The sequence below is a fragment of the Ceratotherium simum genome, chromosome 29 (genome assembly GCF_057802395.1).
Source record: "Ceratotherium simum simum isolate JZ-2026a chromosome 29, ASM5780239v1, whole genome shotgun sequence".
NCBI lineage: Eukaryota > Metazoa > Chordata > Mammalia > Perissodactyla > Rhinocerotidae > Ceratotherium > Ceratotherium simum.
In genome coordinates this window covers 4,127,782-4,153,913 of record NC_141928.1, presented here as the reverse complement: position 1 = coordinate 4,153,913, position 26,132 = coordinate 4,127,782, and the positions used below count along the sequence as shown (strand labels likewise).

Below are 26,132 nucleotides of genomic sequence, written 5' to 3'. Positions count from 1 at the left end.
TTCTGCCCTCTTTAACCTCTTCCTGCGGATGCCCACAGAACAGCCGGGGTAAGAGCAGGGCTTCCAGCCAGCCAGACCCCGATCCAGATCCCAGCTCTGCCCCAGCACTCAGCACTGCTGGGCCTCAGTCTCCTCGCCTGTAACATGGGACAGTAAAGGGTTGTCATGAGGATTGACTGAGATGCCAGCAGCAGTCAGTCCCCCACTTGGTGTGCGTCCCATGAACGCTGGTTCTATTACTGCCCTCCCAGGATGCTCCAGATATCACAGCCAACATCACCTCGTCACTGATGAGCGTCTGTGAGTGGAGCAGGATGGTCAACCCCCAGGATGACACGGATCCCGGGCATGCCGACCTGGTCCTCTACATCACCAGGTAGCCGAGCTCCCCGAGGGCGTGCCAGCCTGCCTGGGAGCTGCTCCTGCTCTCGCAAGGTGGCCCGGCGGGCAGGCACCTCAGCACCGCCCAGGTGTCTGTTCTCTCTTCCCGAGGTTTGACCTGGAGTTGCCTGATGGTAACCGGCAGGTTCGGGGGGTCACCCAGCTGGGGGGCGCCTGCTCCTCCTCCTGGAGCTGCCTCATCACTGAGGATACCGGCTTTGACCTGGGGGTCACCATCGCCCATGAGATTGGGCACAGGTACGGGGCCCCACCAGCTGTCCCCAAGCAGGCCAAGGAGCTGACCTGGGACCCCAGGAGGGAAGGTGGAGGCTGGCAGTGGGCCCTGAGAGAGTCTACTGGAAGGAGCCTGTGCCCTTGACCCCAATGGCCTAGGAAGAGCGGGGGGCAAGGTCTGGGAAATCTGATACTTCTTGATTACCAAATAATTAAAAGAAACTTTTTTTTTCAAAAAATAAGTGAACAAACTTAGCAATTAGACAATAAGTTTTGTAAGAAATTCAGGTAAATAAAAAGCAGGCTGTAAAAATCATTCCAAATCCCATGACTTAGAGATAACATCTGTTCACATTCTGTACTTAATTTTAGTCTTTTCTTTACAGACACACATTTAATTTTTTATTTGCAAAAGTGGGATTATACTGTATATTGGTTTATTACCTGCTTTTTTATGTAACAATATATTCCAAACATTTCTCCCAGGTCTTTTGCAACGTTTTTTGTGTGTGTACCATAATTTATTTAATTAATCTCTATTGTTGGATATTTAGGTTGTTTCTGTATTTGCCCTGTTATGAACTATGCATTCTGTGGGCAAATCTTTGCTCCTAACTGTTAGCATTTACCTAAAGTGGTGAGTTTCTTTTAATTATGAAAGTCACACCCACCTGCTGTAAAATTAAAATAGCACAGAGACTCCTAAAGAACCGAGTCTCTCTTTTCCTCGCCCACAGCCCCCCTCGCACCCCCGGCGGTCTCAGCGGCTCTGAGCGCTGCGGTGGAATCGCGGGCGCCCCCCGTCTCCGCGGGTGGTCAAGCTCGGCATCCAAGGCTGGGGCTCCTTACCCCCACACCGGCCCACGACAGCTCCCCTTTTACTCCCTCTCCTGGGCCTCCACTCGATCTCTCCCCCACTCCCATCACAATTCCTCTATTTTGTTTGCAGGATAAAAAAAAGGTATTGAAAACGATGGCCAAAGGTCCGCACATTTTCTCAGCCTTTTTATTTAACTGTACTATACACGAAGTCGATGACTTCACACACTGAGCCAGCCCTCAGACCAAGAAAGCGATGGTTGGCGGCCCCCCCACGGGCCCTCGAGCCCCATCCTCCCCAGACTGATAACACCATGGATTAGTTTGGCCTGCACATTTTTAAGGCGTTTTAATATTTATTAGCCAAAAGAAGCGGGAGCCACCTGGCCGGCCCAGCGTTCCCTTGGCGGGAAACTGAGGCAGGGCGGCCGTGCGACTCGCTCCACCCGCTGGGTTAGCTGGTGGCGGGGCCAGGGAGGGACTCGAGTCCGAAAGCTCGCCGCGCGCTGCGTCCCGAGGGCGGCCAGGCCGGGACGCGAGGGACCCGGCCCGGCCCGCGCTCAGCGCCGCCGCTCCGCGCAGCTTCGGCCTGGAGCACGACGGCGCGCCCGGCAGCGGCTGCGGGCCCAGCGGCCACGTGATGGCGGCCGACGGCGCCGCGCCCGCCCGCGGGGGCCTCGTGTGGTCTGCCTGCAGCCGCCGGCAGCTGCTGCACCTGCTCAGGTAGCCCCATCCCTCACCGCGCACGGCTGCCCGCCTCCACCCCGCCCATCCCTCCCTACGCCCCCATCCGCCGCGCGCGCACCCCACTTCCCGTCCTCCGACCCTCCCCTCCAGCCCACCCCTCCATCTGTCCGCAGCCCTGCCCAACCCTCGGTCAACTCCCATCGCGTCCCCGCACCCCCCTCTCCATGGGCTCCCGTCACCTCTCAGGGCGCACTCCTCCATCCCACCCCGCACCCACCCCTCCGCCCCACCCCCTCCCTGCGCCCGCCCATCCCTCCATCCACTCCCATCCCGCCCCCGAGACAACTCCCTCCTTCTCTCCCACTCCTCTGCACCCACCCTCCATCCCACCCCCTCCCGCGCCCGCCCCTCAATTCTCCACCATCCACTCCCATCCCTCCGCAGACCCACCTCTCCAACCTCCCTGCCCCCGGCATCTACCCCCACATCCCATTCCCTCCCGAGTTCCACCTGCATCTGCCCCATGCCCCTCATCCCCCCTCCATCGCCCCTCCTTCTGCTCAGGCACCACCTCCACTCCGCGCCGCCCCTGGGCTTGAGCCTTGTGCCAGCCCAGGGTCGGCTCTTGGTCGGGGACACGGGCTGAGAACTTCCGGCCCCGCCCACCCGAGCCCACCCCTCCAAACGCCCTCAAGTCTCTCCCCAACTCTTTCATCCCGCCCCCACCCGGTGTCCACCCGGGGCCTGAGCCCAGGCCTTGTCCCAGCGCAGGACGGGCGCGCTGCGTGTGGGACCCGCCGGGGCCGCAGTTCCGGCCCGCGGGGCGCCCTCCGGAGGCGCACCCCGGCCTCTACTACGACGCTGACGAGCAGTGCCGCGTCGCTTTCGGCCCTGCAGCGGTGGCCTGCACCTTCACCAGGGAGCACTTTGTGAGTCCGCCCTCGGTGGCGCCTGCCTGCCACCCCGCCCCTCTGCACCTGGGGCTCCCTCTGCCCGCGCCCCATGGCCTCCACCCGCCAGCTCATGCCCACTGTGCACTGTGGGCACCCATTGTGCCAGCATATCATTCTCCTCAAAATTCTTAGTTTTTGAACAAGGACCCCACTTTTCATTTTGACAGGGCCCCACAAATTATGTAGAGCCAGCCCTGGCACAGCCGGTGAGCCCATGGACCTTGATCCTAAATAGGCATTTGCGGAGGGCTTCCAACCCAATGGGAGCTGGAAGGCTTCCCGGAGGGAGTGACCTCCAAGCTGAACCCTGCAGCAGAAGTATGAGCTGGCAGGGGGAGGGGAGACGAAGAGTGGCAGGCACCCCAAAGACAGACTTCCTTGCAGGGCTGCACAGGACTTTTATGGGCCCTGGGCACTTTTGCCTTGTGGGCCCCTTCTACCATACAAAATACTCAGAATTATGTCTTAGTATTCTTATAAAATATATACACTTTTGTGTACGTTGTTATAAATACAAATATATTAATATTACGTCAGAACATTTTTTTACCCAAAAGTTTACTTTTTTTTCTGATTTTAAAAGAAATTCAAACATTTTTGTGGGCCCCTAAAAGGATTGTGGCCCCTGATGACTGTCCCTGTTCCCGATGGAGAAGTCAGCCATGCCCCTACTCCCCGGCCACCAGTACCCACAGAGTAGTGTACTGCCTGTGTCAGTGTGTCCTGTGCTCTGGGAGGGACAGTTAAGGCTGGACACTGACCCGACAGGCCCTAGTGGCCCCTGAGTTGGCCACCAATCTCCCCTCTTAGGACAGGTGTCAGGCTCTCTCCTGCCACCCAGATCCCCTGGACCAAAGCAGCTGTAGCCGCCTCCTCATTCCTCTCCTGGATGGGACAGAGTGTGGCGTGGAGAAGGTCAGAGTGGAGATTGAAGGAGCGTGTGCGTGTGCGTGCGTGCGTGTGTGTGGCAGCCTTCATTCCTGGGGCGGGAGGCAGGAAGACATCAGTAAGCTGAGGCAGAGGGCCTGGAGCTGTCCTTGTCACCTGGTCAGGACAGGTGGGCAGCAAGATGCCTCCCCTGCACCTGGTGGCTCGCCCACCCCCCGACAGGCCCCGAAGATGGGGCAGTTCTTCTAGGTTCACAGGACCAACAATAACAGTCAAGAGGCTTGCTCGTGACTTTGCCGAGGCAGGTGGGGATCCAGAGCCCCGCTCGTGACCTCCACGCTGTTCTGGAGAGAGCAGTGTTCACTGAACACCCACTCCCAGGCACGGTGCCGAGTCTACTTCCCCCTCCGCGGGTCTGGAGACAGGGATGACTGCCACCCCGCCTCGCAGAGAAGGCAGAGGTTTTCAGTGACAGCGTGGCCGAGCTCCCTTACGCACTCGTTCTTGTTGTCTGCGTGGTCACCCGTCTTCCCAGTACCCTCCATCCTCAGTGCCTCTGTCCCTGCCCCTCTGCCGTGGGTGGCCAGACCCTTCCTCTGTCCTACAGGCTGGTGGTCTGCCCTCTTCCCATTAGGATTGGTTTCCTGAGCAGGATCAGGGGCACAGGCATGCCAGTGGGTGTGGGGTGCCCTGTGTGTGTGAGGTGCCTGTGTGTGGGGTACCTATGTATATGGGGTGCCTGTGGATGTGGGGTGTCAGGTGTGTGGGGTGCCTGTGGATGTGGGGGCCCTGTGTATGTGGAGTGCCTGTGTGTGTGGGGTGCCTTGTGTGTATGAGGTGCCCTGTGTGTGTGAGGTGCCCTGTGTGTGGGGGGTGCCCTGTGTGTGTGGGGTGCCCTGGGTGTGTGAGGTGCCCTGTGTGTGTGAGCTGCCCTGTGTGTGTGAAGTGCCTGTGTGTGTGGGGTGCCCTGTGTGTGTGAGGTGCCCTCTGTGTGTGGGGTGCCTTGTGTGTGAGGTGCTCTGTTTGTATGGGGTACCCTGTGTGTGTGGGGTGCCTTGTATGTGTGGGGTGCCCTCTGTGTGGGGAGTGCCCTGTGTGTGTGAGGTGCCGTGGGTGTGTGGGGTGCCCTGTGTGTGAGCTGCCCTGTGTGTATGAGGTGCCCTGTGTGTGTGGGGTGCCCTGTGTGTGTGGGGTGCCTGTGTGTGTGGGGTGCCTGTGTGTGTGAGGTGCCCTGGGTGTGTGGGGTGCCCTGTGTGTGTGGGGTGCCTGTGTGTGTGGGGTGCCTGTGTGTGTGGGGTGCCCTGTGTGTGTGGGGTGCCTGTGTGTGTGGGGTGTCCTGGGTGTGTGGGGTGCCCTGGGTGTGAGGTGTCTGTGTATGTGTGGGGTGCCTGTGGGTGTGGGGTCCCCTGTGTGTGTGAGGTGCCCTGTGTGTGAGCTGCCCTGTGTGTGTGGGGTGCCCTGTGTGTGGGGTACCTGTGTGTATGAGGTGCCCTGTGTGTGTGGGGGTGCCCTGTGTGTGTTGGGTGCCCTGTGTGTGTCAGCTGCCCTGTGTGTTTGGGGTGCCTGTGTGTGTGGGGTGCCCTGGGTGTGTGGGGTGCCCTGTGTGTGTGGGGTGCCCCGGGTGTGAGGTGTCTGTGTATGTGTGGGGTGCCTGTGGGTGTGGGGTGCCCTGTGTGTGTGAGGTGCCCTGTGTGTGTGGGGTGCCTGTGTGTGTGGGGTGCCCTGTGTTTGGGGGGTACCCTGGGTGTGAGGTGTCTGTGTATGTGTGGGGTGCCTGTGGGTGTGGGGTGCCCTGGGTGTGAGGTGCCCTGTGTGTATGAGGTGCCCTGGGTGTGTGGGGTGCCGGGGGTGGGGGGTGCCTGTGGGTGTGGGGTGCCTGTGGGTGTGGGGTGCCTGGGTGTGGGGGGTACCCTGGGTATGGGGGGTGCCCTGGGTGTGTGGGGTGCCTTGGGTGTATGAGGTGCCCTGTGTGTGTGGGGTGCCCTGGGTGTGAGGTATCTGTGTATGTGTGGGGTGCCTGTGGGTGTGGGGTGCCTGTGGGGGGGTGCCCTGTGTGTGTGGGGTGCCCTAGGTGTGTGAGGTGCCCTGTGTATGTGGGGTGCCCTGAGTGTGAGGTGTCTGTGTATGTGTGGGGTCCCTGTGGGTGTGGGGTGCCTGGGTGTGGGGGGTACCCTGGGTGTGGGGGGTGCCCTGGGTGTGTGGGGTGCCTGTGGGTGTGGGGTGCCTGTGCGTGTGGGCTGCCTGGGTGTGGAGGGTACCCTGGCTGTGTGGGGTGCCTGTGGGTGTAGGGTGCCTGTGTGTGGGGTGCCTGTGTGTGGGGGGTGCCCTGGGTGTGTAGGGTGCCCTGGGTGTGTGGGGTGCCCTGTGTGTGAGGTGCCTGTGGGTGTGGGGTGGCTGTGTGTGCGGGAGATGGGCTGTCCTTCTCTTGCAGTGGTGCTCCAAGGGTCACTGCCGCTCGCTGGTGGAGCTGAGCCCTGTGGGGGCAGTGCACGGGCACTGGTCTGGCTGGGGTCCCCCCAGCCCTTGCTCCCGCTCCTGTGGAGGAGGTGTGGTGACCAGGAGGCGGCAGTGCAACAACCCCAGGTACGGCACAGAAGGGGCACCATTCTCCCTGTTAGGGAGGGTGGTCAGCCCCCCATTCCCTGGTTGGGTGGCAGTGGGTCCCCTCTCACCCCTTGTGTCTCATGGGCATTTTCAGACCTGCCTTTGGGGGGCGTGCATGCATCGGTGCTGAGCTCCAGGCTGAGATGTGCAACACCCAGGTAGGCCTGCTTCCCGGGCAGGGGCAGGGCCAGAGGGTCAGGTCAGCAGCCCTGGAGGGGCTGAAGGACCAGGCAGCTACAACTGTGGTTCACACCAGGGCACTTGTGAGAGTGAAGGGGGTGCTGCTAACACCTGCGCTGGGACCACAGTGCATACTCTAGGATGGTCCTACTGCTGACACAGCGATGCTGAAGTGTCCCACCTGCCTCCCTGCACTGCCCTCCACAGGGCCCGCGTGGGAGAGCGGGGCTGCACATCTCTGCCACGAGAACCCCCCGCCCCTCCTCCCCCGCAATACGGTCTTTACTGCAAAACCACGAGCTATTCTTTTAGTTATAAATTCAGGTGAAATTCACATAACGTAAAATCAACGGTTTTAAAGTGTGTGATTCAGTGGCATTTAGGACATTCACAATATTGTGTGCCCACCACCTCTATCTAGTTCCAAAACATTTCCATCACCCCTGAGTAAACCATGGACGCAGTAAGCATCACTCCCATGTCCCCTCCCCTTGGCCTCGGGCAACCACTAATCTACTTTCTGTCTCTATGGATTTGCCTATTCTGGACATTTCATATAAGCAGAATCATGCAATATGTGGCCTTTTGCATCTGGCTTCTTTCGCTCAGCATCATGTTTTGGAGGGTTGTCCGCATTGTAGCCTGTGTCGGTGCTCCATTCCTTTTTATGGCTGAGGAGCATTCCCTCGTGTGGATGGACCACACGTTGTTCAACCATCGTCCGTTGATGGACATTTGGGCTGTTTCCACCTTTTGGTTCTTGTGACTAGAGCGGCTATGAATCTGTGTGTACGTGGACTTGTTTCAGGCCTGCTTCAATTGTCTTGGGTATATACCTAAAAGTGGAATTGCTGGGCCACATGGTGATTCCATATTTGACTCTTTGAGGAGCCTCCAAACCATTTCCAGCAGCTGAGCCATTTGGCACCCTGACCCCCCGCCCAGCAGTGTGTGAGGGTTCCAGCTCCTCCACATCCTCTCTCACACTTGTCCGTGTTTTTGATCGTGGCCATCGTAGTGAAATGGCAGACTGATTCCTTTGACACTGAATTCAAATCTGCACGTGGTGAGACCTTCCCTCCCTGCCTTCTCCAGGCGGACACCCGAGAGTCTTCACCTGGGACTCAGGTCACAGGGGCGGGCTAGGGGGCAGGCACGGAGGGCAGCCGCGGTCCCCATCCCTGCTCAGCAGGTCCGTTCCGATTCTTTCCTCCTGGGCTGCAGTGCGAAGAGGCCAGGACGCCTGCACGCCTCAGCACTGCGGCTCTCGTGGCGAAGCCCTGTGCTCTCGGCTGCCTACCACCTTTCTAATCACCTGCCTCTAGAGGCACGTGCATGGTGAACACACGTCATCCATCTTGTTTTCTTAAGTCCGGGCCTTCGGGTTCCATGAGCGGTACTGTTGGCCCTGCTTTCCTCTTCGTTGCTGGGCGGTAGGCCCTGCCATGTATTCTTACAAATTCTCATGGAATGCTCCCACCAGCAGACAAAGGCTCTCGACACCCCACTTTACAGAGCAGGAACTGAGGTGCAGTCAGGAGGTCAACCCGTGTCTTGACCCTCACACTGCAGGGTGCCTGGCTGTCTCCCAGTGACAAGGGCCCTCAGTCCTGGGCCCCCACCCCTGGGGGTCCTCCTGTGCCTGTCCTCTGCCCCTTCCCGGCCAGGCCTGCGAGAAGACCCAGCTGGAGTTCATGTCAGAGCAGTGCGCTGAGACCAACGGGAAGCCACTGCAGCTCTCACCAGGCAGCACCTCCTTCTACCGCTGGGACGCTGCTGCACAGTACAGCCAAGGTGGGGCCTGGGGCGTGTGGTGGGGAGCCAGGCCCTGGAGACCCTTGGGTGGGGAGAGTCATTGGGGGCCGGCTCACCATCACTCCGATGCTGTTGAGAGCAGGCCTCAGGTTCGGGCTCTGCGTCAGACAGACTAGGGATCACTTCCTGATTCGGCCACTTGCTAGCAGATCTGAGTCTCGGTTTTCCCGTCTGTGAAATGGAGATAAGAGCAGGCTCTCCCTGTTCGGGTTGTGGGAAGGATTCAGTGCAATGATGCAGGGGAAGCCCCGAGTGTGCTCCTTGGCTCATAATTCAGTGACATTCATTACATCAGGATTATGATGACCACCTCAGGAGGCAGGACAGGTGGAAAATAGAAACCCTTGCCCCAAATGCAAAGGGTGAAGCTAGATGGCACTGGCACGGGGAGGGGCCACTTGGATCATGTTTGCAGGGTCACTGCCCTCCCTACTCCCTGCCACTCTCGAATCAGGGTCCCTTGTCCCTCTGCCTTCCCAGGGGATGCCCTGTGCAGACACATGTGCCGGGCTGTTGGCGAGAGCTTCATGGTGAGGCGTGGGGACAGTTTCCTGGACGGGACCCGGTGTGTGCCAAGTGGCTGGCGGGAGGATGGGACCCTGAGCCTGTGCGTGTCGGGCAGCTGCAGGGTAGGTGTGTATGGGCAGCGGAGGTGCCCTTCCATCCACTGTGGCCCTGAGGCCTGTCCCATCAGAAGCCAAGATGCAATGGGGCCTCCTGGGGGGTCTTTGGGTGCTGGCCCCCATGAAGCTGCAGCAGAGTCTGCATGGGGTTATGCCAGGACATAGGGCCGACTTTGGAGTTAGCTAGGGGTTAAGAGCTGTGCTGTGACCTTGGGCAAGTCATTTAAGCTTGTTACCTGCGTAGATATCAGACGCTGCAGAAATGCCCCCAGTTTGTTGTGTGAATTCACAGCTGTGGGTGACAGTGGGCCAGCACCCTCCAATGACATCCCCCGGTCTCATCTACCACTCCCCTTTGCACAGACGTTCGGCTGTGATGGCAGGATGGACTCCCAGCAGGTGCGAGACATGTGCCAGGTGTGTGGAGGAGACAACAGTACGTGCAGCAAACAGAGCGGCTCTTTCACGGCTGGAAGAGCCAGAGGTAGGGGCCTCCCTCGGGGTGGAGGGCTAGGCTCCCTCTAGCCTCCAAGAAACCCCGGCAGCCTAGAGCCTGGTTGCAGGGTGCCTGGGTCAGCAGGGCCTACGTGCTCGCTCAGCCCTGGGCCCTCAGATTTTGGGGCGGAGGCCGCCGTGGGGAGGGTGGTGCGGCGGTAACGGTTGCTCACTGTAGCCACGAGACAGACAAAATCTACAGCAGGCTGGCGTCTCCTCTTCTGCTTAAGGAATCCTCTCAGGAGGGGTGTTAAATTGGAAAATCTTTGACTTTGAAATACTTATAAGAAAGGTCAAGTCATTTGCAAAGTTGGTGCTTAGAGGGTCAGTTGAGGAGTTGAGTCCCGCCTCCTTCTGGTGGGCCCCACGCTGTGCTGAGAACCTTGGGTCCAGTGCCTTCCCCTGGCCAGAGCAGCGCCCTTCAGATGACCCTCCAGCCTGGCTTTGATTGCCCCCTGTGACGGGGGCTCACTGCTCCTTGAGGCAGCCCCAGTGCTTTGTGAGATTTCAGTGTTGAGGCCCCCGTTTTCTGTACAGCTGAAATCTGCTCCCTTTGGCTGGGATGTAGGTGACCTGAGACCACCCACCCTCCTCTTCTTCCTCCTAGAGTATGTCACCTTCCTGACGGTTACCCCCAACCTGACCAGTATATATGTCGCCAATCAGAGGCCTCTCTTCACGCACTTGGGTGAGTTGGCCAGAGGACGCCCACCCAGTGTTAGCCAAGCCGCAAAGGTTGAGGGCACAGTCCCCAAGATGACTTCACCTCTGACACCAACTGCAAGTTCGGGGTTTCCAAAACCACCATCAGTTAAATAATTCCCTAGGAGGACTCAGAACACTGAGAGCTGTTACACTCACCGTTATGGCTCATTACAGGGGGAGGAAACAGAATCAAACCAGCCTAAGGGCAGAGTCTGGGAGGGTTCCGTGTCCAGCATCGAAGCGTGACCACACTCATGGAGCATTGCCAATCCAGGGAGCTCACGCAGGTTCAGGGTCCAGTTTTTACTGGGGCTTCGTTACGTAGGCGTAACGGATGGATGGATGGATTGCTCACATGGATGATCTCAGTCTCGGCTTGACTGATGTCCCATGACCCAAAGCCCCCACCCTCAATCACATGTTTGGTCTTCCTGGTGTGGCCAGTCCCCACGCTAAACAAAGACACTCCTATCAGATGTGACACAGGTTCCCTCCCGGAAGCCGGAAGCCGAGGGCAAAGGCCAGGCCTATCTTTTGGCAAGGCCAGCTTCCTTACTACAGTGCCACAGTGGGTCTTTATTTCCAGAGGGCATCCACTCCTGACCTTTGCATCTGGAGTGGGGGGCTTACCCTGGGGTCCTCGAGCCCCTGGCCTTGCCTGTAGAGCTGGTGTGAGTGCACTTGGTAAAGGAAGCAGGTCCACGGCACTCACCAGGTTCCAGAAAGAGGTGCAGAGCCACCACATGGGAAAGCCTTCTGTGGTCAGATGTCTGTGTGCATCTGGAGGGTGCACCTTGCTCACTGCAGAGCCCACCCGACCGAGACAGCAGGAAGACCTGCTCCCCAGGGAGGAGAGGCATTTATGTGGAGGTGAAGATTACATCCTGCTGGCCTGTTGTCGCCTCCACCCTGTTCCTTAAACCAAGACCTCATCTGTGCAAGGGGGTGGCACCTGCCTTCTGAGGGTGGGAGGGGTGGTGCCCCACTCTGCTGATGGGCCTCACTCCCCCCACAGCAGTGAGGATCCAAGGGCGCTACGTTGTGGCTGGGAATTCGAGCATCTCTCTCAGCACCACCTACCCCTCCCTCCTGGAGGACAGCCGTGTCGAGTACAAAGTGACCCTCACTGCGGACCGGCTGCCCCGCCTGGAGGAGATCCGCATCCGGGGACCCACCCAGGAAGACATGGAGATCCAGGTGACCAGGAGGGCCTGGGGGAGCTGGCAGGGACTCCTACTGCTGTTCATCTGTCTACCCGTTCACACGCTCACTCACCCACTCAGCAGTCATGGGGGGGCCTGAGGAACCTGTGCTCAGAGCCCACAGGGGTCCCTGGAGCTCTGAGAATGCAGGGGTCAGGAGGCTTCCTCAGGAAAGGGGCGATGGGGCTGGGGTCTGAAATGAACTAATGCTGCTAGGCCAAGCAGGCAGGGAAGCGTGTAGAAGGAACAGTGCGTGCACAGGGGGAGAAATGAGGAGAGATAAGGAAGGAGACCCCCCCCCCGCCCCCCCGCCAGGCAGACCTCGAGGGACCTTGCTGGTCATGTGAGGAGTTTTGGATTCCTCCTGGGGGCTGCTGAGGGGCTCCATGCCAGGTAGAGTTGGGATGGGGCCTGTGTCAGGCCTGGCTGAAGGAGGAGGTAGGGAGCAAGACAGTGGGGGTAGCTGGTTGGGCTGACACCCAGATTAGAGACCCACCACGGGGGCAGTCCAGGAGCTGGAAGCAGGGTGATCTAGGGATCAAGAACACAGGCTAGGGACTCAGATGGACTGGAGTTCGAGTCTTGGCGCTGCAGGAACCTGGTCAAGAGACTTAACCTTTCTGAGCCTCAATTTCCCCATCTGCAAAACGGGACTAAGTATAGCTACATCATAAAGTTATTGTGAAGATTCATTGTTTTACAAGCAACGTACATTAAGTGCTTGGCAGAGTGTCTGGCGCCCTGTATATGAGCCATGAAAGGTGGCTGCTGCTACAAAAACCGAGTGCACGCTGGCTTGGATCTTGAAAGCCCCCAGAGGATTGGGGATGCCCCATCCTAATGGTGAGAAAGTTTGGGGACAAAGGAATGAGCACCATGAGGGCAGACCTGGAACCTGAATGTTCCCTCCCAGTGGTCACTCTCCTCCTGCAAGGATGCTAGGTTGCCCAGGTTCTCATGCTGACTCTGCCACTGACGGCTGTGTGTGTGTCCCTCTGCCTGCTCCCCGCGCCTCAGTCTCCACATCTGTAGAATGGGGATGGGATCGCAGTCCTTCTCCTAGGGTTCTGGGCAGGTTTCAGGAGTTGATGTGTGTGCTGTGCGGTGTTGGCAGTGGTCCCCGGCACAGAGGAAGCCCTGAGCCCTGAGCTCTTACTGTGTCTTTGGGACAGAGGTAAATGGGAACACAAGCAGGTGTTGTTGGGCGCATCCTCAGTGCTGTGATCTCGTTGGTCTGAGTCCCCATCTGTGCTTTGCTGAGGGAGGTGCTTGGACGGAAATTAGTGTAGGCTGAAATAGCCCTTGGGAACCCTTGGGGAGGGGCCCCAGTCTTGGTGGCCCCTGACTATGATCTAGCAGCTCTACCCTCTGCTGCCACAGCTAGGGGAGATAGCAGGGGCTCCCCTAGAAGGCCAGGCTGGGCCAGAGCAGGCCCCTCGTGAGCAGTTCACCCCTTCCCTGCCTGCCCATGTGGCCCAGTTCACCCACCTCCCCACCCCCAGGAGCACTGTTCCCAAATGCTGGCTGCCGGGCAGCTCCGTCGACATCCTTTGCAGTGTGAATAAAATACAGGTTCCTGGGCTCCTCTCAGAGCCACTGAATCAGGACCTGCCCTGGGGGGTGGGGGCTTGAGAATCCCCATTTTAACAGAGGACCGTGATGGGCGGCCAGATGTGGTGTCACGGGGCAGGTGCTGGGTGCCACTCACTGTGGGACCTCGGGGGCCTCCTCCTGGGCCCTGCCTTCCAGGCTGCCCCTCTCTGGGCTGGCCCTGGGCACAGGACCCAGTGACCCTCCAGAAGTACTGCCCTGCTGAACACCCTCCCTTAATGGCTGTACTCTCAGGGTCGAGCCCAGGCCGCCAGCCGGCCACAGGGACCCTGATCTGACCCCTTCCTGCCGACCCTCAGGCCTCATCTCTTGCTCCAGAAGCACGTGCTTTGCTGGCCTCACCCCCAGGCCCTTGTCTGGGTTCCTCTCTGCTGGAATTCCCCTTCTCCTACCTCTGCCCTTGCCCCCAGGAGCTCCTTCCTGACCTGCCCCACCCCTGGTCAACCTAGGAGCGCTTCTCTGCTCCCATCATACGCTGTGCAGGTTGCCATCCCTGCACTTACCAGGTACTTTAGAATTATCTGTCACCACCACCCCACCCCACCCACTGTGAGCTCCTGGAGGCTGGGGCAGTGTCCCGTTGGATGTGCTGTCCCCAGAACCTGGCATGGGATCAGCATCGCTGATTGCTTGCTGAGTGAAAGAGTATAGAGATGGAGGAATGAAAAGTTAAAGGCTTCCTGGGGTAGGTGGCCGTGACAGTGATCCTCAGGCAGCCCACTAGACAAAGCCCATGTCTCGTGCAGGTTTACAGGCGTTACGGCGAGGAGTATGGCGAGCTCACCCGCCCCGACATCACCTTCACCTACTTCCAGCCTAAGCAGCGGCAGGCCTGGGCGTGGGCCGCCGTGCGGGGGTCCTGCTCGGTGAGCTGTGGGGCAGGTGAGGCCCGGGGCAGGGCTCACCTAGAGCATGGTTTGCCCTCTGCGCGGAGATGATCTAGCCTCCCTCTTTCCTCCCAGGGCTGCGCTGGGTGACCTACAGCTGTCTGGACCAGGCCAGGAATGAGTGGGTGGAGGCTGCCTGGTGCAGAGGGAGCCGGCAGCCAGCGGCGTGGCCGGAGTCCTGTGCCCCTGAACCCTGCCCCCCATAGTGAGTGCCATCTGTGGCTCCAGGGTGGGGTCAGCGGTGGCCCCGGGGCTCTCACCCTGGCTTGGGGGGTCCTCATAGCATGGGCTAGGCAAGAGAGCTTATGGGAAACTGCGCTGTGAGGTGAGTTCTGTCGGTGTTCCCATTTTGCAGGTAAAGACACTGAGACTCAGGCAGACACGGGTGACAGTGTCAGCCCGGTGTGACCCCCCGCCCGCTGCACTTCGTCTGCGGGCAGCACTTGCCTTCTCTGAGCTCAGGTGGTCACTGCCGAGTGGAGATGACTGCCCTGCCTGGGGGTTGTGGGGAGACTCAGGGAGGTAGCGATGGAAAGCTGGCCGTCGCCGGCCCCTGGCAGGTGCGGTTGGTAGGAGAGTAACGTTAGGGACAAGGCCGTCCCTGTTGGGTTCAGGGTTGGGGCAGCCACTTACCAGCACTTTTGTACGGGTGTCCTCAAGCTCAGGTGCAGCCTGGGGACACCTGGAGAGCTGGAGGGCTGGGCTGGCTGTACCTGCACAGTGTCCAGGTACCTGAAGGGACACCAGGCCCGGCCCAGCCAGGGAATCGAGTCGCCTGCCTCCCACCCGGTCCCCCTAAGCCAGCCTGGGGACCGGGCCGGATGCCCCATGCTCTGTTCCTCTCCTCCTCAGCTGGGCAGCTGGAGACTTCGGCCCGTGCAGCGCCTCCTGCGGGGGAGGCCTGCAGGAGCGGGTAGTGCGCTGCGTGGAGGCCCAGGGCAGCCTTCTGAGGACGTTGCCCCCGGACCGGTGCAGAGCGCTGGCCCAGCAGCCAGCGGCGGTGGAAACCTGTAACGCCCAGCCCTGCCCTGCCAGGTGAGCACCGGGAGGGCGGGGCTTGCCCCAGGCCAGATCCAGGCAGTCTCCCTGGCAGGCCTTGTTCCTGCGCTGAGCCCTGCCCCTGCTGAGTGTCCCCTCTTCCCAAGGCCTCTGGCTGGGCCCCACAACCCTGGGTAACAGGCAGTGGTGGCCCAGAGTTATGACTGTCACTATACAGAGACCCTGGGCTGGCCATTTCCCTCTCTGAACTTTGGGGTGCCTGCTCAGGGAGGGGCTGAGGACCAAGTGCAGCCACGAATATAAAGCAATAAATGTCACTTTGTCATTACCGTTGTCGTTTCCACACTGCCTCCTGTCCCCTTAGTGTCCAAGCGGACAGTGGCTTAACGTTCTGATTTGCCACTGACTGGGTGACCAGGACAAGTCCCCTCCCCCTCTGGGCCCCAGTTTTGTTATCTGTCCAGTGGGGAGGGGGTTGGCCTAGGTCCCTGGTGGCCTGCATGTGGCTCTAGGCTCCTTTTCCCCTCTCGCATCCGTGGCATACATGGGAATCACCGCTTTTTCCCACTGCTGCCTGACCCTGCCTCAGAATCCTTCTCAACGCCACACTCCAGGCAGCCACCGCCTCTCAGAGTCGGCACACGCACGAAACCCATTTGCCGGCCATGACCTGGGTGGTCCGATGGCACCTGGCACCTGTTTCCCAGTGCCTGCTAGGTTGTGTGGGGCGAGGTCACTGTCTGGTTGGAGGGAGGGCAGGGGTCGGGGCTGTGTCACCACACCCTGGGTGCCGAGTGGAATGCCAGCAGCACTGGATCCGGAGCTTCAGGGGAAGGCCCCTGGGCTTGGCTCCTTTTGGGGACCCTCTTTGGGCTCTTGGATATTGGGGAGCAGGTTTGCTGCCTCCCTGCCCCAGGAGCTGGGCTGCACCCACAGCCCGATGGCACAGGCAGAAGGCTGTCCTTCGCCGTCCTCAGCAGGGAGGTGTCCGCTGTGCGCTCGACGGCCTGTGGAGCAGAACTGGCTGCGCAGAACGTGACGTGCACGCAGGGGGCAGATAACCTGGAGCTGCCGGTGACTGCTGGGCCCTGCTCACCAGACGAGAAGCTGCCGGCCCTCGAGTGCTGTGTGGCGATGACGTGTCCTCCCAGCTGGGGCCATGTGAGTGTGCTCGGTAGGAGGGAGGCTGGGGCTACTGGGTCCTCATCTGGCCGGGAGAATGAGGAGTACTGGTTACCTTTGGCCTCCCGGCCAGAGCGAGAAGACTGTGCTCCTGCAGGGCTGCTGTCCGCGAGATCCCTCTGGTCAGAGGACAAACCTCAAAATAGCTCTGGGCTTCTTGGGAAGCCCCCCTCCCACTGGCGAGCCAGGCCCTGTTCTCTGCTGTGCGGAGAAACGCCGCCATGCTCCCGCCTGGCGTCAGGGGCTTGAGTCTGGGTGGTGTTTTCAGGCAAGGGTGCTGGCCAGCCCTGTCCTCTGATGGCTGGTGGGGACTGCAGGGACGTGCATGCCTGCAAATCTGGCTCCTGAGCCCCAGCCCCCAGCCCCACCCCACAGTGACCAGTCACGCTGATGCAGAGGCCAAGGTGGGCGTGTGGTGGGGGCATCCGCTGGGTGCTCTCCTCCCCAGAAAGGAACAGCAGGGAGGAGCAGCCTTTGGGGTGCTGGTGACCTCTTCTGCTCTCTCCTGAAGGGATTGGGATGGGTGGAGGGGGAGGGCAGGTGCTCAGGGGTCGGGAGGTGGGAAGCCCAGACCCACCAGCTTGTTGCTTGCCCCCTGCAGCTGGACCCCCAGCCTCCCGGGGAGGAGGCTACATCCCCATCGGGCAGTGCCAGGCTGGAGGCTCACCCTGCACATGTGTGGACTCCCCTGGCGGGGCCGTGCTCCGTCTCCTGTGGTCGAGGTGAGGCCCCTGGCCCTTCTGAGTCCAGCTAGCTAACTCTCACTGCATTTTGCCCAGTTCTAGAAAGCATTTGAGGTGGCTTACAGAAAATCCAAATGACATAAGAACATGACATAATACACAAGGAGATTGGGGCAAGGTATGGACAGCCACATAAACGTGTTCACTGATTGGCTGAAAGATGGGAAAAGATCATAAAACCCAGCAATATTGGCACCCAGGAGTGAATTTCTTAAGGTTCAGAAAAGCTCTGAGAGAGGGGCCCCAAACTTAGCTCTGAGCATCCTGGTGGCCCAAGAGAAACAAAATTAATTTTAAGATACACAGTATTCCTAAACTAAAACCCTAACCACTTGCTCAGTAGAACCTCAGCATGTTTAGAATTGAGACTAGAGATTTCTTTTGAGGATACTCCTAAAGGAGAGAGGTAAGGAAACTGGCCCCAGTAACATCATGATAAACACAGTAAGAGATTTTCATATAGTAATTCTTATAACGCCTTTCAGTAAACAATAGCAGCTACCACTTGTTGGGTGCCTACCATGGGGCAGGCACTTTGTATCTCCCCTTTAAAAATCTTTATAAATATCCTTGCAAGTTAGGCACCATTAGATGAAAAACCCGAGGCTCAGAGAGGTTAAGTCACTTGTCCAAGGTCACACAGCTGGTAAGTGGCAGAGCCAAGACTCAAATCCATGTGGGCCTTATCTGTTAGAGCTCTCCAGAGAGCAGAGCACTTGCAGTCCCTGCTGAGCCCTCCTCTTGGGGCGCCGGGTCCCTGCTTCCTCCCTGCAGGCCTGATGGAGCTGCGTTTTGTGTGCATGGACTCTGCCCTCAGGATACCTGTCCGGGAAGAGCTGTGTGACCTGGCAAGCAAGCCTGGGAGCCGGCGGGAGGTCTGCCAGGCTGTCCCGTGCCCGGCTCGGTGAGTAGCGGGGAGGGAGACTGTGCAGAGGGGCAGCAGTCTCGGTCCCACAGGGAGGAAGGAGTCTTACCCTGGGGCGTGGCTTCCTTCTGAGCACTGGCTTTCCTTCCTGCAGGTGGGAGACCAGAGCCTTGGCACCGTGCCCAGTGACCTGCGGAGGTGGGCAGGTGCCGCTGGCTGTTCGCTGTGTGAGGCTGGACCACGGCCACTCAGTCCCCCTGCCTCACTCCAAGTGCTGGCCGGTGCCCCAGCCCAGCCCCTTCGAGGACTGCAGCCCGGAGCCCTGCCCTGCCAGGTGGGCCCCTTCCCAAGGGGACAGGCCGTCCTAGGCGTGCATCCTTGGGGGTGGCATTGTCACCTCCCTGTGAGCTCCTGACCCTCGGCATCCTCGGCTGCAGGAGTGGGTCATACTGGTGCCCCAGAATGCTGTGGGGGGTTAAAGTGTGGGAAGCGCATCACACGGGCTCTGGGATGCTGTGGGCGCACATGGTTGATGGTTCATTCCTCCATCACTTGCTCTCTACTGAGCGCCCACTAGGCCCAGCACTGCTCTGGCACTAGGGGATAAGACAGCAGTGAGCAAGATGGACAGGCACCTCTGCCCTCCTGGAGCAGACGCTAGGGGCAAAGGGGAGACGGACACTAGATAAGGCAGATGGGGAGATGTAGTCTGATGGATGGTGATTGCGCGATGTAGCAAACTCGAGGGAGGGAAGATTGGATGCTGGCAGGGACAGGGTCCGGGTGGAGGTGGGGCTGGGATTCCTATTAGAGACAGACGTCTTTGCAGGGCCCCTTGGGTGCCCCTCTCCTCCCCCCACTGCCTTTTGGACACATGCTCAAAGCTTCCCACATTGCCCTCAGCTTCCCTGTCTGTAAAATGGGCTCTTCTGACTGGTCTCTGCCCATGGGGCCAAGCTTCTCGGTGGAGATATAGGGGCGACCCCCAGAGACAGAACATCTCCAGGCCCTTCCCAGTCTGGGGAAATGAGGGGAAGCCCCGCTCCTCTGGGCTCCCCTGACTCGGGTTTCCCCAGGTGGCGGTACAAGCTGGCGGCCTGCAGTGTGAGCTGTGGGGGAGGGGTTGTGCGGAGGATCCTGTATTGTGCCCGGGCCCACGGGGAGGACAAGGACGAGGAAATCCTGCCGGACACCCAGTGCCAGGGGCTGCCTCGCCCCGAGCAGCAGGAGGCCTGCAGCCCGGAACCCTGCCCGCCCAGGTCAGCAGCCCCAAGATATCCAGGAGGCAGTCTGAGCTCCTGGTGTGTGCAGACGCCAGGCGAGGCACCGTGGGGGTTAACGGACGGCACGGTGGCACAGGAGACAGCCCTCAGGAAACAGAACTACGGGGCAGGCTGCCCTAGGTGTCAGAGGTGACGTTTCAGCAAAACGCAGGGAGCACTGTTGGTTCTAATGGGAGTGGGGGGCTGGGGTGGGCTGGGGGGCCTCACAGCAGGGGAGGCAGCTTTTGAGCAGCCTGAGAGTGGTCTCAGCTGGGGTACAGCACCGCCAAAGCCCACACAGGACAGAACAGGTCAAGCCTGTGGGGTCCGGAGACAGGATTGGAGTCCAAGGGGGAAGGGCAAATATTTACCTGCCTTGTTCTCAGTTTTTTCATGGTTTCTGTGTCATACAGAAAAGAAGGTAACAGACACCATGTCCCACCACCAGATTTCATAGGTCTTACCATATTGCCATGCTTCCTTCCTATCTGTCTCTTTGGTTTTAAAGAAATACACGATTATGGATAAGATTTCATTTAAATGAAGACCCTTACCTCATCTGTGATTTATTTGAGGTCTGTTGCAGAGTAGGGAGCAAACTTTATTTTTGCAGATCGTGAACCAGCAGCATTTGTGGAATTTCCCACAGATGCTCCTTTGCCATATCCGCACTCTTGTGTACGTTGGAGTCTATGTTGAGGAGTTCTATCAGGTCCTGTCGGTTTTTTCCCCCACCTATTCCCATCCCCATACCAAATTGTTTTAAATATTGTAGCTTTATGATCCATTTAGCATTCTTACCAAAGCATCTCTTGATTTCTTTGCTTCTGCTAAAGTCCCTTGGCCATGCACCCCATTTATTGTTCTACATCACATTTAGAGTTGATCTGGGATTTTTATGGGAATTTCACACACACATGAGCTCTGGCTACCCCTCGGACATTGCTGAAGCTACTTTGGCCTCTGATGTTCTGGAACATTCCAGGGATGCTCCTGACACAGGGCTTCTGCACCTACCTTCCTGCTCCCAGAGGACATGTGGCAACATCTGGAGACATTTTAAATGTCACGACTGGGGAGGGGGGACACTAGTGGCATCTAGTGGGTGGAGGCCAGGGGTGCTCTAAACATCCTACACTGCACAGAGGGCCCCCACGACAAAGAACCTTCTGGCCCCAAATGTCAGTCGTGCCAAACTGGATAAGCCTATATGCTCTGAGACGTTTCCCAGCGTCTAGAACAGCACCAGGCCCATGGAAGGCATGTGTTGAGAGGTGGTATCACAGGGTTGAAAGGGCGGCACAGTGTCGCGATTAGGACCCCAGGCTCCAGTGCAGGCTGCCTGGGTTCAGCCCTGGCTCATTATCACTTGTTGAATGATTACAAGTGACATGGGCATGATTGCCCCGTGTTGAGACCTTGTCCTGGGGCATCGTTCCCCATCCCTGTAACTCGGACCAATGAGTAGCTCCATGGGTGTCAATGGGTGTTATGTGATAAAGGCGACAGAGGGGGGCACCTTGTTAAGGGAAAAGAGACCTCTTTCCTGCAGAGCCTTCCTATGCCAGTGAGCCCTGTGACCAGACAGGAGGGGTTCAGGGGCTGCACTTCTGGATTTCAGCGGCCCTAGAACCTGTCCGGGCCGACCGTGCGAGGAGCCCACTGGGGCATGCTGTCTTTGGGGAGGCCCAGCCTCTCCTGGGGTCTTCTCTTCCTGCAGGTGGAAAGTCACATCCCTTGGCCCATGCTCAGCTAGCTGTGGTCTTGGCACCGCCACACGCTCGGTGGCCTGTGTGCAGCTGGACCAAGGACGGGACGTGGAGGTGGCCGGGGTGGCCTGTTCAGGTCTGGTGCGGCCACAGGCCAGCATCCCCTGCGTTGTTGCCGACTGCACCTACCGGTGGCACGTCAGTACCTGGACGCCGGTAAGCGCTGCAGCTGGGGCCGGGGAGGCATCGGCTGAGGGTCCTCACACATGGGACCCTGGGGGGCTTTGAGTCATTGTGATCCCCTGAAAGGAGGGGGAGAGCCGGGCCTGTTGGAGAGGGGGCAGTCAGGACACCTAGGGACAAAGACAACGCAAGGCCTAGAGACCTGGAGGGCAGCTGGGCCTTAAGAGGCCCGAGGTCTGGACACACCGGGAGATGAACAGCAGATCACTCAGTTCCACCCAGATTAGCAAATGCCATGCCATGCCCAGCACCTCACAAGGCCCCAGAAACAAAAAGCTAAAAAGGGCTGGGTCCCCCTCAGAGGAGCTCGCTCACCATGTGGAGGGAGAAGGAGCAAAGCAGGTAGCCGCTGCCCACCTCAGTCAGAAGGACCCGGGGCATCTGGGTCAGGCGGAGATGAGGGCTCCGACCAGGGCAGGAGGGCAGTGTGGAAGGAAGAGGCCATGCCGAGGGCTGCCTGTCCCTGCTCTAGGGTTGGGAGAGGCAGAGAGGCCTCGAGGGTGACAGTTAGAGACCTGGCTTGAATCCCTGCTCCTCCTCCCTATGTGATTTGTGCAAGGTAACCTCTCTGAGCCTCAGTCTCCTATCTGTAGAATGGAGACACATGCCTGCCTCCCGTGGTGTGCAAAGATTATCTCAGATCACACCACCTGGCCTGTGGTCACTGCTGTCCTTGTCACCCTCTGGCAGGTCAGCCCGACTCCTTCCCCTCTTTCCTGGCAGTGCTCTGTCTCCTGTGGGGGTGGCATCCAGCACCGGCATGATGCCTGCCTTGGACCCCAGGCCCAGGTGCCCGTGCCAGCTGACTTCTGCCAGCACTTGCCCAAGCCAGTGACGGTGCAGGGCTGCTGGGCTGGGCCCTGTGAAGGGCAGAGGACACCTAGCCCAGCGCCCAACAAGGAAGCCACTGCTCCAGGCCAGACCACAGCTGCCACTGCTGATGCTTCCCCGGAGCGGCCCCAGCCCCGGGCCCACCTCCTCTCCCCAGGCCCCCGGCCTCAGGGACTCCTGCCCGGGCCCCAGGAAAGCCCGGTGGAGTCCAGTTATGTTCCTTTCTCCTTTCTTTCTCAGCGGTGGGCTGGCTGCAGGAGGGGTAGACAAAGGCCTCTCCACCTGGGAGAGCTGGGAAGAGGTCCTTGTGGGGATCTCCTGGGAGTGGTCCTGAGGCAGGAGCTCTCAGGACACTGGGATGGATGTATGCAACTGGGCTGAGGGGATGGGCTTGGGAGGCCGGGTTTGGGCTGGCCCTCCTCCTCACTGGCAAAGCATAAGCTCACTTTTATTATTGTCACGGGAAAGTAACCTGAAGGTCTCCCAGAGTCAGAACCCAGGTCTGTGTGACCCAAAGTTATGCACGACTGTACACACTGCCTCCCTCTCGCTGGAGCACCTGGAAGCAGCTCTGGCCTTGGATGGTGATGCTGTGACCCAGGCAGCCCCCTCCCCTGACCTCAGAAGTCTTCTGGCTGGGCCTCGGAGGACTTCAGCTGCCCCGGCCTCCCAGGCTCCTTCCCCAGCAAGGAAAGCCCCAGGCCCTGCCCTGCTGGGAATGCCCCCACTGGAAGCTCTGCTCACTTGTGCTCCACTCCCTCTCCAGGTGCCTGTGGCCAGCAGTACCTTGAGCCAACAGGAACCATTGACATGCGAGGCCCAGGGCAGACTGACTGTGCGGTGGCCATCGGGCGGCCCCTGGGTGAGGTGGTGACCCTCTACGTCCTCGAGAGTTCCCTCAACTGCAGCGCCGGTATGTCTATGGCTCTGTGAGCAGCTGCTGCCAGTGACGGGGCCTGCCAGGTACCAGTGAGCGTGACTCTAGTGTGCCCCATTCCTGGCAGGATGCTCCAGGGGGACTCCCGCTTATAATCATCACGGCCATCTCATGACTGGGGTGCGATTGTCCTCATTCTACAGATGAGAAAACTAAGGCTAGGAGAGATTAAGTAACATGTCCAGTTACTCCCATATAGCCAGTAAGTGGGAGAGTCAGGACCCAGACTCAGCTCAGTCTACCCTAGAGCCTCCATGCTGCCCACCTGGACTGGGGGGTGCTGGACCCTCACTGCACTGCACTTCCCAGGGGAGATGCTGCTGCTCTGGGGGAGGCTCACGTGGAGGAAGACGTGCAGGAAGCTGGCCGGCATGACCTTCAGCTCCAAAGCCAACACGCTGGTGGTGAGGCAGAGGCGCGTGCGGCCAGGAGGAGGAGTGGTGCTGCAGTATTCCAGCCGGCCCGCCCTGGGAACCTTCCACAGAGGTACGGTGAGGCACAGGAGCCTGCCCTCCTCCCACAGGGTGGCCAGACAGTGCTGCTGCCAATGGGCCAGTCCCGACGTGGCGGAGGGCAGGCAGACTGGGAGCCGACTGAGAATAAAGAAGCCGTGCCTTCCCGGGTACCCCCAACACCCCTGCCCCAGGGTGGCCGGTGTCAGTCTGCGTGCGCAGTCAGGATGAGGGCCCGGGAAGTGTGCTGCAGTGAGACAGGTGGACGTGGGACTCCGGCCACATCCTCACCCCTCCCTTCAGGCCACCATAGCCCCGCGCCCTGGTACTCAGGTCCTTCAAGATCCTTTAAGGTCCTTCTGTGAGCCACGGTCTCCAGCCCTGTTCCAGGGCACTGTCCTCTTGGCTCATCATCTGCAGAACAGGGTGTGTGTGTGCACGCTTTCACATGCCTGCATGCACACGCACACCTCGTGTAGAGGATGGCATCCCAGAGACCCCTGTTTTGCCCCACCAGTGTCCTCAGATAGCCCTCTAGGTTGCTTCAGGGGGATTGCCCTCTCCCCAGCTGGCTGAAGGTGGCTTTCCCAGCCAGTTCCAGAGGTTTCCTGCTCCCCCCAGGCCTCTGAATAGTGGGACACTAGGGGGCTTCTTCCTCCACAGAGATTTGAGGCCGTCTCCCATGCCCCTCAGCGTGGAACTGGGCTGGTATCCCAGCGCACAGGTGCCCAGCGGTCAAGGGGCCGGCCGCCTTCTCATCGCTCCTCACTTCCCAGCCTCCCCACGTGCAGGAGCCTGCCTCGAGGGAGCTCCGCCCAGGAGGCGCAGGCAGGACGTGCTCCAGGGGGCTCCTGAAAATGGCAGTGGCCTTCGTGCCAGGCTCAGTGTTGAGCACTTTTGCACGTGTGGCTTTGTTGACTGCTCCTAAAAACTGCCCTGCCCAGCGTGTGCTCGTTACCTTCACTTTACAGAGGAGGGAACCGAACCTCAGAGCATTTAAAGCCTTCACCTGGGGTCACACAGCCGGGAAGTGGTAGAGGTGGGGTTCAGTGGGGGCTTCTGCCTGGGAGCCCCGATCTTGACCACAGTGCTGTACCGCCCCCCAGCTGTGAGCTACCCTGGCCTCTGGCATTAGTGGTCTTTCTGGGGGGCTCCTGTGTCCCTGAGGTGGTCCACACCCGGTCCATCCACCTGCTCTCCCCTGCAGATTGTGACATGCAGCTCTTTGGACCCCGGGGTGAAATCGTGAGCCCATCGATGAGTGCAGATGGGAGGAATGTGGGGGGCTGCCGTGTCTTTATCAACGTGGCTCCCCGGGCCCGGATTGCCATCCGTGCCCTGGCCACCGACGGGGGCAGCAGAACCGAGGGAGCTGATGCCAGCTACATCTTGGTGAGGCTACCAGGATGGGGACAGGAAGGGGCTGACTTTTGCTATGATTCTGGACCGCTGTCCTGGGAGACAGGGACCAGGGGTGCTGGGCTAGAGGACCCCCGGAGTTTACTTCAGACCAAAAGCCTCAAAATCATTAGTGAAAGAATGGGAGAAAAGAGTTTCCTCCACTTATTCACTACCAAATGTTTTTTGCGCTCCCTACGAGAGTGAAATAGAAAAGACCCTTCTGATGTAGACTGCCGGTTAACCCAGGGTGAAAGCATGATCTTAGACCCTGATGTAACTTCACCAGGAGAACAGGCCAACCCCTCCCCCCATGAGGTTTCCTGTGTTCCGGGAGAACTTCCTCTGCAAGGTATCAGCTTCCCTGGAGGATGCATTCTGGCCTCTGGAATCAGACAGACCTGGGCTCAAATCCCAGCTCTGCCACACTGGCTGTGTATCTTTGGGGAAGTGGTACAACTTCTCTGAGCCTCAGTTTCCTGGGTAGAATAATAGTGTCTTCCTGATAGGGCTGTTTTGTGGGGATTAAATGTGAGCCTCAGTGCATGATACCTTGTATATTCAGGGCTCCATGAATGCTAGCTAATAATCATATGTGGCCGGTCCTTTGGGGCTGCCCCTTTCCTCCCAGATCCGGGACATCCACAGCCTGAGGACGACGACGTTCCGTGGGCAACAGGCGCTCTACTGGGAGTCAGAGGGCAGCCAAGCCGAGATGGAGTTCAGCCAGGGCTTCCTGGAGGCACAGGCCAGCCTGCGGGGCCAGTACTGGACCCTCCGACCTGGAGCTCAGAAGCCCGGCAGGACCCTGCCCTAGCTTCCTCTCCAAGCGCATCCCTCAGTTGACGCGAGGGCGCGGTGGGGTGCCTTCTCCCAAGCCTGGAAGGGAAGGAAGGAACCTGACATTTATGAGCGCCTGTTAGGTGCCTGGCCAGCCCTGGAGGGTTGACTCTGGTCTCTGAGTGCTTTCCAATTTGAATTCCCTCCAATCTTAAGTATTTCCTCTAGGGCCTCCTCCAACGGGCAAAAGGCTGGGAGGTAGAAGGGGGGACTCTCCAGAAAGGCAGCCCCCAGCCCCTCGGGTACCAATAAACGGAACATGCGGTCTGAGTAGCGTTTTCCTCACATAACCTGTCAAATCTGCCTTGAAAACCCACCCCACGGCATGGCGGGGATTTCCTGGCCGCGGTCGGGCTCCAGACCCATTTCTGACCTGACCAAGCCCCTCGCCACCCCTAGAGGTCGTCTTCCTATCTGAGGCGAGGGCGTGTGGAGTTACGATTGCGCCCTGATACTGGCGCACCTGTTAATTCTCTGCGAAGCCCCGCCCCTATACCTGTCCGGGTGGGAGGATTTGACCACCTGGGAGTCCTGCTCCGCCAGGACCCGCCCCCTATGCTAATGAGCGCAAGCCCTACGGGGTACCT

At 59.3% G+C, this 26,132-nt stretch overlaps 1 protein-coding gene across 1 annotated transcript in view; it reads left to right on the top strand.

Moving 5' to 3' along the window:
* ADAMTS13 (ADAM metallopeptidase with thrombospondin type 1 motif 13) overlaps nucleotides 1-25,848 on the top strand; it is a 35,680-nt gene extending 9,832 nt beyond the window's left edge. Inside the window, exons 10-36 of the mRNA XM_087419615.1 lie at nucleotides 252-376; nucleotides 493-639; nucleotides 1,909-2,157; nucleotides 2,295-2,355; nucleotides 2,733-3,050; nucleotides 3,885-3,989; nucleotides 6,394-6,545; nucleotides 6,661-6,724; nucleotides 8,414-8,540; nucleotides 9,042-9,190; nucleotides 9,548-9,668; nucleotides 10,287-10,367; nucleotides 11,400-11,581; nucleotides 13,944-14,079; nucleotides 14,160-14,289; nucleotides 14,937-15,119; nucleotides 16,061-16,244; nucleotides 16,867-16,987; nucleotides 17,783-17,912; nucleotides 18,028-18,207; nucleotides 18,950-19,132; nucleotides 20,856-21,060; nucleotides 21,811-22,129; nucleotides 22,685-22,831; nucleotides 23,165-23,341; nucleotides 24,515-24,699; nucleotides 25,337-25,848. Coding sequence (XP_087275741.1) covers nucleotides 252-376; nucleotides 493-639; nucleotides 1,909-2,157; nucleotides 2,295-2,355; nucleotides 2,733-3,050; nucleotides 3,885-3,989; nucleotides 6,394-6,545; nucleotides 6,661-6,724; nucleotides 8,414-8,540; nucleotides 9,042-9,190; nucleotides 9,548-9,668; nucleotides 10,287-10,367; nucleotides 11,400-11,581; nucleotides 13,944-14,079; nucleotides 14,160-14,289; nucleotides 14,937-15,119; nucleotides 16,061-16,244; nucleotides 16,867-16,987; nucleotides 17,783-17,912; nucleotides 18,028-18,207; nucleotides 18,950-19,132; nucleotides 20,856-21,060; nucleotides 21,811-22,129; nucleotides 22,685-22,831; nucleotides 23,165-23,341; nucleotides 24,515-24,699; nucleotides 25,337-25,522 — 4,347 coding nt within the window. The 3' untranslated portion in view covers nucleotides 25,523-25,848. The remainder of the gene's footprint in view (nucleotides 1-251; nucleotides 377-492; nucleotides 640-1,908; nucleotides 2,158-2,294; nucleotides 2,356-2,732; nucleotides 3,051-3,884; nucleotides 3,990-6,393; nucleotides 6,546-6,660; nucleotides 6,725-8,413; nucleotides 8,541-9,041; nucleotides 9,191-9,547; nucleotides 9,669-10,286; nucleotides 10,368-11,399; nucleotides 11,582-13,943; nucleotides 14,080-14,159; nucleotides 14,290-14,936; nucleotides 15,120-16,060; nucleotides 16,245-16,866; nucleotides 16,988-17,782; nucleotides 17,913-18,027; nucleotides 18,208-18,949; nucleotides 19,133-20,855; nucleotides 21,061-21,810; nucleotides 22,130-22,684; nucleotides 22,832-23,164; nucleotides 23,342-24,514; nucleotides 24,700-25,336) is intronic.
* The last annotated feature ends 284 nt before the right edge of the window (nucleotides 25,849-26,132 follow it).